At 32.8% G+C, this 13,622-nt stretch overlaps 1 protein-coding gene across 3 annotated transcripts in view; it reads left to right on the forward strand.

Annotated features, from left to right (window-relative positions):
• Camta (Calmodulin-binding transcription activator) overlaps positions 1 to 13,622 on the forward strand; it is a 211,387-nt gene that overhangs the window by 74,583 nt on the left and 123,182 nt on the right. Inside the window, exons 1-2 of one of the 3 annotated variants that reach the window (XM_065511214.1) lie at positions 318 to 787; positions 875 to 1,402. The exons of 1 other annotated variant lie outside the window; for it this stretch is intronic. In XM_065511214.1, coding sequence (XP_065367286.1) covers positions 664 to 787; positions 875 to 1,402 — 652 coding nt within the window. In that variant the 5' untranslated portion in view covers positions 318 to 663. Of the gene's footprint in view, positions 1 to 317; positions 1,403 to 13,622 lie in introns of those variants that run through there. One more of the 3 variants, XM_065511213.1, reaches the window with a different exon arrangement.

Consider the following 13,622-nt stretch of genomic DNA (forward strand, 5'->3'; position numbering starts at 1 on the left):
AATAAGAGATGATAATGATGATGATCATCATCATTATCATTATTAACAAACAAAGATTATTGTTTATCTCTGTTATCTTTAAAAAAAGTTTATTTTTATGGGAATTGAATATAAATTATTTTAAGAACAGTGCGTTGAAAAAAAATGCATACTTATTAAGGCAATTAATATTTTTAATTGAAAAATTTAAACATATGTATATTCTAAATAGGACTAAAAAAAGGACACAATATATTAAATATTAAAAATAAAACCATAATATCTTCAAGTTTTAATAAAATAGCTTAACTTTTAGATTTCAAGCTTTTGTCACTCACTGTATATTTAGTTTGTATTTAGTTTTAAGATAAACGCAATCCAGTATTTTCAAATCTTAAAAAATGTAACAAAAAAATATTTAGTTGTACAAAACGTGTTATTGAAGTAGAGTCGCACGTTTTTTGAGGTTTTGGCAAAACATGAGTTTATTTCCTTTTAAAATTATTTCAGAAAAGTTTAAATAAAAAAAAATATTAAAAAATATTTAAAAAAAAAGAAAAATAAATAACAAAAATCTATAGCTAAACAATTATGTAAGCTCATAAGTGAAAAAGAACACGCGTTTCCATATTTAATGCGTAAAAGCAAGTGTTTTTTTTTAAATAATTTGTGTGTTGAGAAATAATGGCCGGTTATCGTTCTCTACCCCTGGCCCCAGTTTCAGCCACAGCCATGGCGGCGGTAACGGCCCAACCGAATGGACCGACCATGTATCATCATCAGTCGATGACAGCAATGTCAAATAATGGTATTATCTATCAATCGGCGGTACACGCCTCCATACACAGTTTAAATACAGTACAAAACCAACGCTCAACTACTCATCATATTTTAGCTACAGCAACGGCCACAGCCGCAGCAGCAGTGGCAACTGCTACGGCCCGGCAATATGCTGCAACAGGTTCAACAACAGTGCCACCGGTAGCACCACCTCTATCCACGGCCACCTCCACCCACCTTGGACTAGGACACCAGCAAGCCCAGCAGCAGCAGCAGCACCAACATCAACAACAACAGCATATGCAGTCCCCACCACAAAATCCCCACACACAGCATCAGCAGCAGCAACAACAGCAGCAGCTGGTGCATCACCAGCAACAACGTACCGTGCTGCAGCAACAACAACAGCAGCATCAACAACATCAGCAACATTTGATGGCCGGCCATCATCCGCATCATCATCCCCATCACCCGCATCATCATCACCACCACCATCATCACACACATCCTCATCATCCTCATGCCCATCAACAGATCGCCCTGCATCAGAATCTCTTCTTCAGCGGTACCAGTTTGGCGGGACATGCCCATCATCGCCAGTTGTTTAGTCACATGCAAAGTGCCATTATGCCTCTGGGTGTTAGTAAGTACATGAATTTCTCTTTTTTGCTTTTCTAGAATTTAATAAACAATTTCAAGATAAATTTACTACAACAGCCCCATGGAATTTCTCCAGATTTATTTTTGTTTTCTTATCTTGTTGATGCTGTCAAACAAATATTTGTTTAACTCCTATCACTTTGTATTAAAAATAATAACTTTGGCATACATTTGTTTTTTGAATATTTTTGGACAAGTTTTTTTTGAAATTCTTTTATTCTTTTAAAAAAAAGTTTGTTTACATTTTATGGATAAATTAAAGGCTTATAATAGTCAACTTGTCCTGATTACTTTGATGCATTATACATATAGTTTTTCTACTTAATCAGAAAAGTTTAGACTTTGATATATAGGGTGATCAATTTAAAGTTTTCTTTTTTAATTTTAAATGAAACTCTTAAAATAGCATTGGATGTCGCAATCTTTATTTTGATCCGAAAGAACAATCCCTGACATTTACTTTTAAATGATAATTTCATTCAAATGTTTGCCGCTACGAGAGTAATATTGTCTTGAATCGTATATGGCCGATCAGATCACACTGCCTGGATTTTTCAAGTCTTAAAAGCCAACGGTACGCGCGTAATTCGCAATTGAAAAATGGACCTGAATTGAATTATCTTTAAAATGTCAATGTCTGAGATTGTTCTTTGGGGTCATAATAAAGATTCCGACATCCAGTTTTTAAATATTTTAAATGTTTTATTTTTTATTTTTCCCTTTTCCTATTTTTATTTTCTATTTTCTACATTTTTCATTTCCGATCCTATAAAGTATATACAGTGGTGGCCAGGAATTTAAGACAAAAATTGTTTGCTAAATTCCACGTGATTGTCAATTATTTTTTCAAATATTTCCACAAATATGTATGCATGAAGACTGTTTTAACACACAAGTGTATTTTATTCGACTGTGTCAATTCATACATATTCACCACGAACACATAAAATTTTTCTACAACTTGACCAAAAAAAACTTTTTTTAAATAAACATATTTTCTCACATTTATATCATTATATTTTTATTATTATAAAATATTCGGACCAAATTTCGTATTTTTAGTTCCATTAGTTTCGGTCATATCATGTTATTAACAGCGGATGTTCGCTGAGGTGGGTCAAAGTATTTCCAAATATCTTTGTCCATATATGTTTTACCGATTTTTCCAAACATTTTTCAGAAACTAGAAACATAAATAATAAATTTCATACCCATAGAGGTCCATTTATTTTGGCTCTATCGCATTTAAAATTCAGTTGATGAGAAAAATGCAAGTATTTGTCTTAAATTGGTGGCCACCACTGTATATTCTGGATCCTTATAGATAGCGGAGTCGATTAAGCCATGTTCATCTGTCTGTCTGTCCGTCTGTTGAAATCAACTTACATATACGATTCATACATCAGTGTCTCCGGAATTCTTCCGGCTCGGTTGCTATTTAAAATCGTGAAAATCGGTCCACAAATGGCTGAGATATAAGGAAAAAAACAGGACAACCTCGATTTTTGACCTATCTTTTTATACCCTCCACCACCACAAGTGGTGAATGTGGGTATATATAAGTTTGTCATTTCGTGTGTAACATTAAGAAATATTCATCTGAGACCCAACAAAGTATATATTATCTTGATCCTTATGAAATTCTAAGTCGATTGAGCCATGTCCGCCTGTCTGTCCGTCGCAAAAAAAATTGGTAGACTTGCAAAAAATATGTTTATTGTTGTCCTAAGCAGTTTGGTATTGAAAATCAGCAAAATCTGTTCAGTAGAACCAGAGCTATAAACCAAAATGTGAGGCAACATAAAAAAAATTTACAATTTTCACATATTTTTGGTTATTTGTGTAAGTATATTGCAGATAATACCATAAAACTTTACACACGTTATTTTTATAATAAATGGACTAACTCTGGTGAAAATTATAAAAATCGGTTCATGATTTCATACAAATTTCTTCCCGAGATATGGTTCTATGGTCTATAAATGCCTTCAGTATCCATACAAAATTCAGCAAAAATAAGTTTCGTGCTAAAAGAAATCACAACACTAAATTTTTTGTGGATCGACCCATATTTGACCATAAACCCCATATAAAGTTCACTTCCGAAAATCGCTTAAATTTGCATAAATATCGCTATTAAGTTGAAATTCGTCATAAATAATCCCCATATATACCAAAATCGCTATACCTAATTCTATGATGATCGGACTATAATTGGTTATAGCTCCCATATATATCAACCTAAAAAATATGTATACAGGTGGAGGGAATTTAAGATTCGGCAAAGCCATAGTAAAGCTACGTTTCCGCATACACCGTAATCGGCACCGAAAACGAAATTCCATACATTTGCACAGAAAAAATGTTCTGAAACGAACTTTTTTTCGGTGCAAATGTATGGATTTCATTTTCGGTGCCGATTACGGTGTATGCGGAAACGAAGCTTAAGTGGACCTATAATGGGTCAAAATCGAAAAAAAAAAATTTTAACCCGAATTTTTTTTCGCTAAACATTAAAGAAATTAAAAAAAATATATTTTTTAAAATTTAAAAAAAAATTTTAAATTTAAAAAATTAAAAAAACAATTTGAAATTTTTTTTTTCCAAAAATTACAAAAAAAAATAGTTTGGTGAAGGGTATATAAAAGATTCGGCACTGAATTTAAATATGAAATAGGTAAAAAAACTCCCGCCGATTTTTTATTCATGATTGGGCTGATTGTTTCTGCCTTTAATGTCTAGGCCTTACAATGAGTAATTTAATCTTATAACTAAACAATTATTGTTCTCTCAGAGGAGAATCATATTTGCCAAATTAGTCTCTGTGGATGTTTTCATTTCTTATGTACCATGGAGCTCCGGTCATCAGACTCCACAGAGAAAACAGAGTCGTTATAGCAACCGAATTTGCTGCCAATCGAATGATTCTACCTTAGTGACCGAATTTTACAGTTGTGGATACAAAATTTTGGAAGGGGTAACAAAAGTTTGGTTGCTTCAACCGAAATTCTTCTATATTAACTGACTTTCTGTTGATAGAGCCGAAAAATTCTATGTGTGCAACCGAATCATTGATTGGCAACAAATTCGGTTGCTATCACGAATCTGTTTCTCTGTGTGTTTAGTGTAACTGGTGCACAGCTTCCTCTCATTTACTTATATTCTCCAAGTTTTTAGCCACGTCTCCACGCGACTGAGATAATTATCTAGGTTTCTAGATGCTACATTTAAGTCCACATGAGAACTAGGAATTGTAGTGTCATCTGCAAATATTTAATTCTCGGAGTCGGGCAAATCAGAGGTGTCTAATAGGTACAGGATTGCTCCTAGAACACTACCCTCAGGTACACCTGCATTGATCGCATATTCGCTTGTCACATAATCGCCGCACTTTATCTTAAACAAGCGATCCGATATGTAAGACTCTTGCCAAAAGCCTGAGCAACATCTAGAAATATTGCCGAACAGTACTTTTTTAGTTCGAAAGATTTTTGTATCTCTCCAGTTAGACGGTTAACTGCCACAATTATTCCGTGATGTTCACGGAATCCGAATTGATGATCTGGGATAATGCTTTGACTATTTAAGAATGTTAATATTTTTCTTTGGATTTTTTTCTGAAATAGTTTAGACAAACAAAGCAATAAGCAAATCGTTCTGTATGATGATGCCAGTGACAAATCCTTTCCTGGCTTGGGTATCATTATAACTTATCTTTGCCGTAAAACTCTTAGAGACATGATCGTATTGAATAACACTGTGAGCACAACAGTTGCCACATCTGGCAGAATTTCAATCATGGAAGGTGTAATTAAATCATAACCTGGATATTTTTTTAGTTTAAGATTATCTTTTATGATTTTCTGAACATCTTCTAGACTAACATTGATTAGATCAGAGTCTCTTTCAATGCGATCAGGTAACTCCCCTAATACAAAGTTATTTGTTGGGGGCCAGGTACATTAGATTTTCTTATCGGACTGTGGCCCTCTACCGGTGGCTTGATGTTCTTAGCTGAATTCCAAATGGAGATCCTCTTCCGAATGAAGGGCTCTTTCTAGTTTCTTACTTGCCTCTGCTTAACAGCAGTATATCTGTTATTTTGCAAATCTCTTCTACATCTCCTATTTTCGAGGAGGAGTTTATTAATTTCTGTATTAGAAATATACAGAGACTTTAAGTCTCTGATACAATTGTTGATATGCTGAGTGTTTTGCCGAAACTTATGGGTAATTTATTGATGGCAACCGAACTTCTGTTGCGTTACCAGAGGGCAACCACAAATTTCTGGTTGCCAATTTGGTAACAGAAATAATAGTTTCCAGTTGCCATCTGTAATACTATTTAGGCAACTGACAACGCAACTGAAGTTCGGTTGCCATCCATAATCGACCCAGTATAATTTAAGATAAATATCGGAAACATTTTTTGGATGAATAAAAATTTATTAGTGAAAAAAATATGGTTGAAAAAATGTTAATGACGAAAGAAAATATTTTCTCGATTTTGACCCATTGTTGGTTTTAGTATGGTTTATATACGTTGATTGAAAGGTCTTTGAAATATCTATCATTTGATATCCACTTTGTCTATATTAATGACATAAATAAAAAAATACATAAAAAATCGAGGTAGTCGAGGTTTTTGCTGAAGGGTATAAAAATAGGTTTTTATACCCACCACCAAAAAATGGGAAGTATATTGATGTTGTCATTCCGGTTGTAACTATTCAAAATATTAATATTAAATTTATTTTCTGGGTCCTTTTCTAAGACCTCTGCTATTGCCTTCTAGCTATGGCCCTCTAGCTATGTCCCTCCGTCCGTCTACAGAGAATGACTTAGGGAAATGAAATTTTCCTAAAATATTCTTTGTTGATCAGAAATGTTTGCTATTGAAAATCGGCAAAATCGGTCTAGTAGAACCAGAACTATGGATCAAAATGTTAGACAACCTCAAAAAAAGTTGATATTTTTTTATAGTGTCTGAGGATTTTTCTACAGTATAAGCAACAATCCTAGGGGGTGTTACAGGTCATATGTAGTATGTAGCGTATATTTTCTTTGTTTTTCTTTACTCACACATTATATTTTTTTTAAGTATTTTAATTGTGATGTTCCCATCCAAGTACTATTCAGCGTAAAATAATATCACAAGCAACATGTGACATATTTTTTCCAAAACATATTGTAAGAACAAAACATTTGTATGAATGAAACTCATAAAACACACACATCGTATTACAATATGGTTTTTAACAATGTAAACGTAATAAAACAACAACAATAGGTATACGTTTTTTTTGTTTAATGTGTGTGTTTTGGAGAAAAATAAAGAAATATAACACTCTTCCTTTAAATTCTTTACGTACGACGCACGTTGGGGTAAAAGGTTTCAAAAGTGATGATTAATTGAAAATTAAAAAATAACTTTATAAAAATTGCAACGACATTAAAATAGACAAAATTAGTAGTAAACTCAATTATTATAGGAATTTTAGTGTTTCTAAATAGTGTTGCAAAAGTATAAGAATTCTTCACATTTGAAAAACTTTTCTACAACATTCCCTCAAGCATCAACACTATAAAAATATTGACCCGAAGTAGAGTATCGGTTTTTTTAACTATTCGGTTTTTGTAAGACGGTTAACCGGTTTTAATGAAATATATTTTCTTAAGCTCATTCAAACATATTTATGAAAAACTTTGATACTATTTTTAAAAATATTTGCTCAATTCACAAATCACATATCGTAGCGTTGTAAGTTGTGTCATAAATATTTTTCAAACAAAATTTTTCGAAACAAAAACCAAATATTAATAAAACAATTACAACATAAAACGATACAACGCTACGATACCACTTGTGAATTCGGCAATTGTTTTATTTTATACACAATTATAGCATTTGACAATATTTCATAAAATATATAAAATAATTGCATTAAGAATTCGAAAATGCTAAATTTCAGAAGATTTAGTACACAATTCTTAACACATTTCCTATTAGCATCGACAAATAAAAATAAATTTAAGGAGACCTTTTTCATATTGAAAAAAATAATATAAATCGGTTAACAGGTTTTTTAAAAGACACTAATCAAAACCGGTTTTTTCAAAAACACACCTTTTCGGTTAAACAGTAAACCGGTTTTTCAAATTAGCCGTTTTTTTGGACACTCTAACCCAAAGGCAGCGAAAAATTTTCCAGAACTTACGTTTCGTCATCCATTATGTAGTAGGTATATTTTTTATAAAATTAGATTTCAATTTCCGTGCTCTGTCTTTGGCCTCTAAATTTTTAGCAGAGTTCCTGCCAGGAACTTTTTGAGCCTTGTATGTTTTTAACCCTGCATTGGCTTTAACTTTTTGTACCAAATAGTCCGAGTACTGAGCTAACTGGACTGCTTTCCTACTGGATGTGTTGGGAGCGCTTTTGAAAATGTTCTCTATTTATTGGCTTTAGCAACATCATGTGGCCGTTTTCTATCAACGGACAAGTTCTCCCGCTACTGTTTAATAACATTGAAAACATTTTGACGGCAGACCTTTGATTATTTGGTAAACTTTTTGTTGAAAATATTTAATAATTTTAGTACGCACTTTTTTCTCGTCACTCATTTTAATCAGATTTCCAACATTAATTGACATTTAATTGACATTAAACATAATAACTGAAATATTTTTCAAAGATAACTTGCTCAAAAAAAAAAAAAAAACTTGGTTTTAAAGTTTTAAGGAAAAAACGTGTTTTAAGGATTTTTCGATCTCAGTCCTTAGCACTCTTGCTTGTTTGTATTCTCATTATTAGTACAGAGTATTATTAGTATTGAAATTTGTGAATATATAGAGTTTTTCGGAGCGTACCTTATGAGGGAGAGAGGCCCATTTGTAAACCGATACACATCAAATTCCATGAACTGATCTAGTGCGTCGTCGATTATGGATGGCAACCGAACTAAGGTTGCTAAAGATTTTATAGGAATTATTTGCGATACACCTAAATATTTCAAACATTTATGAGTATTAAGGGGTTTTTTTCTGGTGTATGCCAAAAATGTGTGCTATGGTCAATTATGTTTCCGATCCCCACCATTGTTATATGATTTTGGAATACACTAAACTTATCTTAAAATAATTACAACTCGATACTAGGGATGCCAAACGGGACTGGGTTTTACAAATCCCGGGATTTACATTTCCGGGATTTTTCGGGACCCCGGGATTTTTCGGGATCCCGGGATTTTTCAGGATTTCGGGATTTTTCGGGACTTTGGGATTTTAGTTAAACGTCAAAAACATCAAATTCAACAATAAAAACTATTAATTTCATTAATATATTTAGGTACAAATATAACAAATCAAAAACTAATGCATTAAATTAAAATAAATGGTCCATGATTTCCCCTAGCTCCATACAATTGTCCCCCGGAGTACTGTTTGATCAGTCATAAATATCTTGATTATGCGGCAATCCTTATAAAATTTTTCACAAAATAAGTTGTAAGTACTCTGAAATTATACTGTAGAGTACTGCGGAAATCGGGCTACATTTGCCCGTAGTTCCTTCAGAAAATAACTTGAACATAAATTTCGTAAAAGTGTAAATTGTGTAAAAGCCTGTTAATGCAAGGGAGACGTGCTGCTCTCTGATTCAAATGAAAAAATCTGGCTGCGTTTGGATTAGAAGCGAGATTAGTATTATAAAAAATATGCTGAAATTTAGCTTTCTAAGTATTTTGGGTGCTTCAAAAATCTTCCTAAAATATCAAAAATCTCATAATATTTCGGGATTTGTTAATCCCGAAAAATCCCGGGATTCTTTTTCACAAATCCCTGGATTCGGGAAATCCCGATCCCGAAAAATCCCGGGATTTCGGGATTGGCATCCCTACTTGATACATATTTATTTAAGATAATTTTAAGGTTTTGGTGCTATTTACAGAGCTTATTGTGTATGGGGACTATGGGACATAATGGACTGATTCAAACTTATTTGATAGATCAAACTATGCACATATGCCAAATTTAATTAATTTAACTACAAAATTGCAACCTGTATTTTATTCAAAAAAAGTTAATTAAGACATAATAGACAGACGGAAGGACGATGATGACAAAAATATTTTTTCTTACTTACTATTAACCAAATTAATAAATCAGTATATGAGCAAAGTTATCAGCGCCTTTCTCTGAATTAAGCTCCATTTTTTAGCTGTTTTACCCCAAAGTGCGACTGTTAGAAAATCAACAAGAACAACAAGAAACAGCAAAAGATTTTCAATAGACCACAGAAAATGATTGTAACGGTTAAACAAAAAGCAAAACAAACAGAAAAACAAAACAAAAAACACTGTGACAAAAGAAAGGAAAACAAAACAAAAGTTATGCTTCTTCTTGATCATTTGTTGTTTTATTTTGATTTTTTTGTTATTGTTGTTTTGATTTCTGTGTTGACTTTTGCTCCCAGTGAATGAATGCATGTGTTTTTGTGTTAATATTTAGTTTGGTTGATTTTGTCCTTAAAAATTTCCCTAACGTCTGTCTGTCTGTCTATCCTTTCGTCTTCGTTGTCCCCATCATCGTTCACAAGTCTGTTTGTCTGTCTATAACTTTTAGCAAAGTCTCTACTAGTTTGTTGTCGTATTGTCTCACTACATACGTTATTATTATATATTTTTTTATTGTTGCTTTCCTTTCAGTTGTTGTGGATGTGTGTCTATGTGTGTCTTATTGTCGTTGAAATCGTTTTAGTCGAAATATTGTTGGTTTTTTTCTTCTTCTGTTTTATTAAATATTTATGTGAATGTGAATATCTGTGTGTGTAAAGGTGTCGTTGTTTTCAAACACACACCAAAGAATGTTGCAAGACAATGTAAAGTACGCGTTTATCCGTGCGGTAACGATGTGTGAATTACAGGAAAACATTTTAAAATAAAATTTAATGAAATGGAAGAAAATGTCAAACAGTCAGCGAAATAGACTCACAAAAAACACACACTTTTGCATAAAATACTTTTTAAATAGTTGTCTTTAAAACCAATAAATAGTAACAGTTTCTTGTACTGGTTACTTACAAACTATTTAACATTGTTTTTGAAGAAGTATTTCAATTGTAAATACCAGGTTTATATTCATACATTGCTAAACTTTAAAGTTAATAAGATTTGATGGGGGCGAAAGGAAGGAAGTCTTAATAAGTAAGTGGCATAGATCCATTGTTTAGGCGACACAATGTCTGTTTCTAGATTGTCATAATTATTGGCAAGTATTTGCAGAATTACACTCAGAAACCTTATAAATGTATGCACTTTTGTGTTCGTTCCTGATGCTTTTGATTAAACTTCTTCCTGAACGTTCTGATCCCTCTAGAATAGTTACTATCTCAAGATCCCGCTACTTCAAGATTCCTAATGAAACCGGATGTCAATTTTACAAAATGTTGTATCGGCATATTGGGTACATACTTTCCGGGTTGAAGAAATGATGACGAGATCGTTGTGAGTTATGGTGAAATTGATGACATATTACCAGCGTTATTACATCGATGGCATGTCATGGCTTATAAGAATATTTAGGTTTGCGTAGCTTCGGTCTACTTCGTTTCTACACAGAAAAACTATTTCTTAAACCGTTTCAATTCAAATATTTGTCACATATTGAACTGGTTTCAATTATTTCATAATTAAATCAAGTATTCATTTGCTCAAATACAAAATTTCTTGATATTTCCTATTGAATTTTGAGTTTTGAATTTGATTATTTTGACAATTGAATATACAATTTTCGTTATTGGTTGAATTTCAAATACAAAAATTATTGAATAGATAATTTTCGTAATTGAAAACACATTTTTGTTATTTTTTGTGTTTCAATTACGAAAATAATCTATTCAATAATTTTTGTATTTGAAATTCAACCAATAACGAAAATTGTATATTCAATTGTCAAAATAATCAAATTCAAAACTCAAAATTCAATTAATATTTCGTTAATATGAAAATGTTTGTATTGAAAAATCTATTTTTTCAGCTAAAATTATGAATCTCGGAACCAATTTAATGAAAATCAATACAAATGTATGGAAAATCGTGCATCGGTTTCCGTCGTTTCGGTTTGCTCTGCGTTTCTCCGGTCTCAATTAGCGGGGTATTGGTATAGTATAAAATCAGGGAAGATTTCGATATAATAAATTTCCCAATGATGGAAAGATAACCACAATTCTGCAAAGGCAATCAGGCAATAATATCCTTATTCTGAGTAACTTCTGCAAGGCACAACTTGCATAGCTTAAGGGAATGTCAAACAGCCTTACTTAACGTTGTAGTATTATCGAGAAATATTTGACAGGAAAGTGTCTTAGAGATAAACCAGCAAAAATCGAAGTAGAGAGAGAAGATGCTGAAGATGTCGATTAATTCTAATTTGGAAATGGTTAGAACGAGGAAAGTTGTAACAATGTTGCACACCGCCATGAGGAGTTATACTAGGAGTTCAACTATTGTCCTGAATAAAATCCTGTTTAGGCTCAGCAGGACGGGTACCATAGTAGTTGCATACCCATATGACGTTGTTCTCCTTATAAATGGCAAGTCTCTTCCAAGAATAAGTACGCCTTGGCTGTACTTCTATCATCTGCTTGGGAAAACGGTCTGTGGATAAAACCGACGAAGATCAAGTTGTTGGAATTTATAAATCTCGGAATTTACACCACAACGACTGGATTATACTACGAGGGCGGGTCAATAAGTCCGCGACTTTTTTAACTTCCCTTCTCTTAACTAAAAGGGTAACACTGATCCTGTCAACAGTCGTCTGTTAGTTAACTCCTGTCAAATTTTCAATAAACTGTGTCATTTAGTTTCGGCTATACCGAATCTTATATACCCTACATCAAATTATACTTAAAAATAAATTGTTTTAAATATTTTTAGGTAAACAAAATATAATTTTTATTTTTAGTAATTGTTTTTTAATTTTTTTTTTTTAATTTTTTCCAATTTTTTTTTTCTTTGGAAAAAATTTTTTTGATGAAAAATAAAATATTGTTCCCGATTTTGACCCACTGTAGGTCCAACTTACTATTATAGCCTTATATACATCGTTGCAATGGACTTTGAAATATCCATATTGTCTATATTAATGACTTAGAAATCCAGTGTAGATCAAATATATATCGACTTCGCTATCTATAACGATCCAGAATATATATATGTACTTTGTGGGTCGCTAATGAAAAATGCACGTCCATTTGAGGTCTATACACCAGAAACAATTGAAAAATTTCACGATATGGTGTTGGCCGATCGGAGAATAAAAGTGTGAGAGATTGTGGAATATTAGATGAACACTTTGGTATGAGAAAGATTTCCGCAAGATAGCTGTGGCGTTTGCTCATAATTGGGTGCACTAAAGTGTACACACATGTGCAGTTTCCATGGTAAAAATCCATAAATTAGACTACGGAATGCTCCCTCTTCCGCCCTATTCACTGGATTAAGCCCCGACTGACTATTTCTTGTTTCCAAACCTGAAGAAATGGCTCGGCGGAAAGAGATTTGACTCCAACGATGAAATCATCTCACAAAAAGTATCTATTTTGATGACCTCGACAAAATTTTTTTTTTTTTGGAAGGCAAACAATAATTGGAAAAACGCACGGAGTTTTTTTTAACCCATGCTCACATTATGTAGTTCAAGTTTTTAAACTTGTACTAAAGCCTTTGAAAGAAATCGGGTCTCAAATCCTATATTTTGAAACAGCGGTCATTAGATGGGATATATTTGATATCTATATCAAATACATCTCTGCTAAGTCACCTCTAATACTCAAAGAGTCAGATGGACTCAAGCATGATCGTATTAGTTCCATTCTTCAAATATTACTCAGGCTAATCAGACCTTGATAGGCCCCGTATTCGTATTCGTTCTACAAAAAGTACGCAGATAATCTTAGAGAAGCTGGTGGTTTACGTAGTACTTACAACGAACTTTGATAGGACCTTTTGGATCCGAATACCGATAAAAATGGCTGACGCGATTTTAGAAAAAGGTCGCTGACTCAGGAATATTGTCTGATGAAATTTACTTCATCGATACAGTAGCTAGATGAATCCCAGATTTAAAGCGCGAGACATTGACCATTGATATGTAATTGTACCTCAAAAAAAAGGCAAGGCTGTTACGAAAACTTTGTTTTTTGCC

The sequence above is a fragment of the Calliphora vicina genome, chromosome 5, assembly GCF_958450345.1.
Source record: "Calliphora vicina chromosome 5, idCalVici1.1, whole genome shotgun sequence".
Taxonomy (NCBI): domain Eukaryota; kingdom Metazoa; phylum Arthropoda; class Insecta; order Diptera; family Calliphoridae; genus Calliphora; species Calliphora vicina.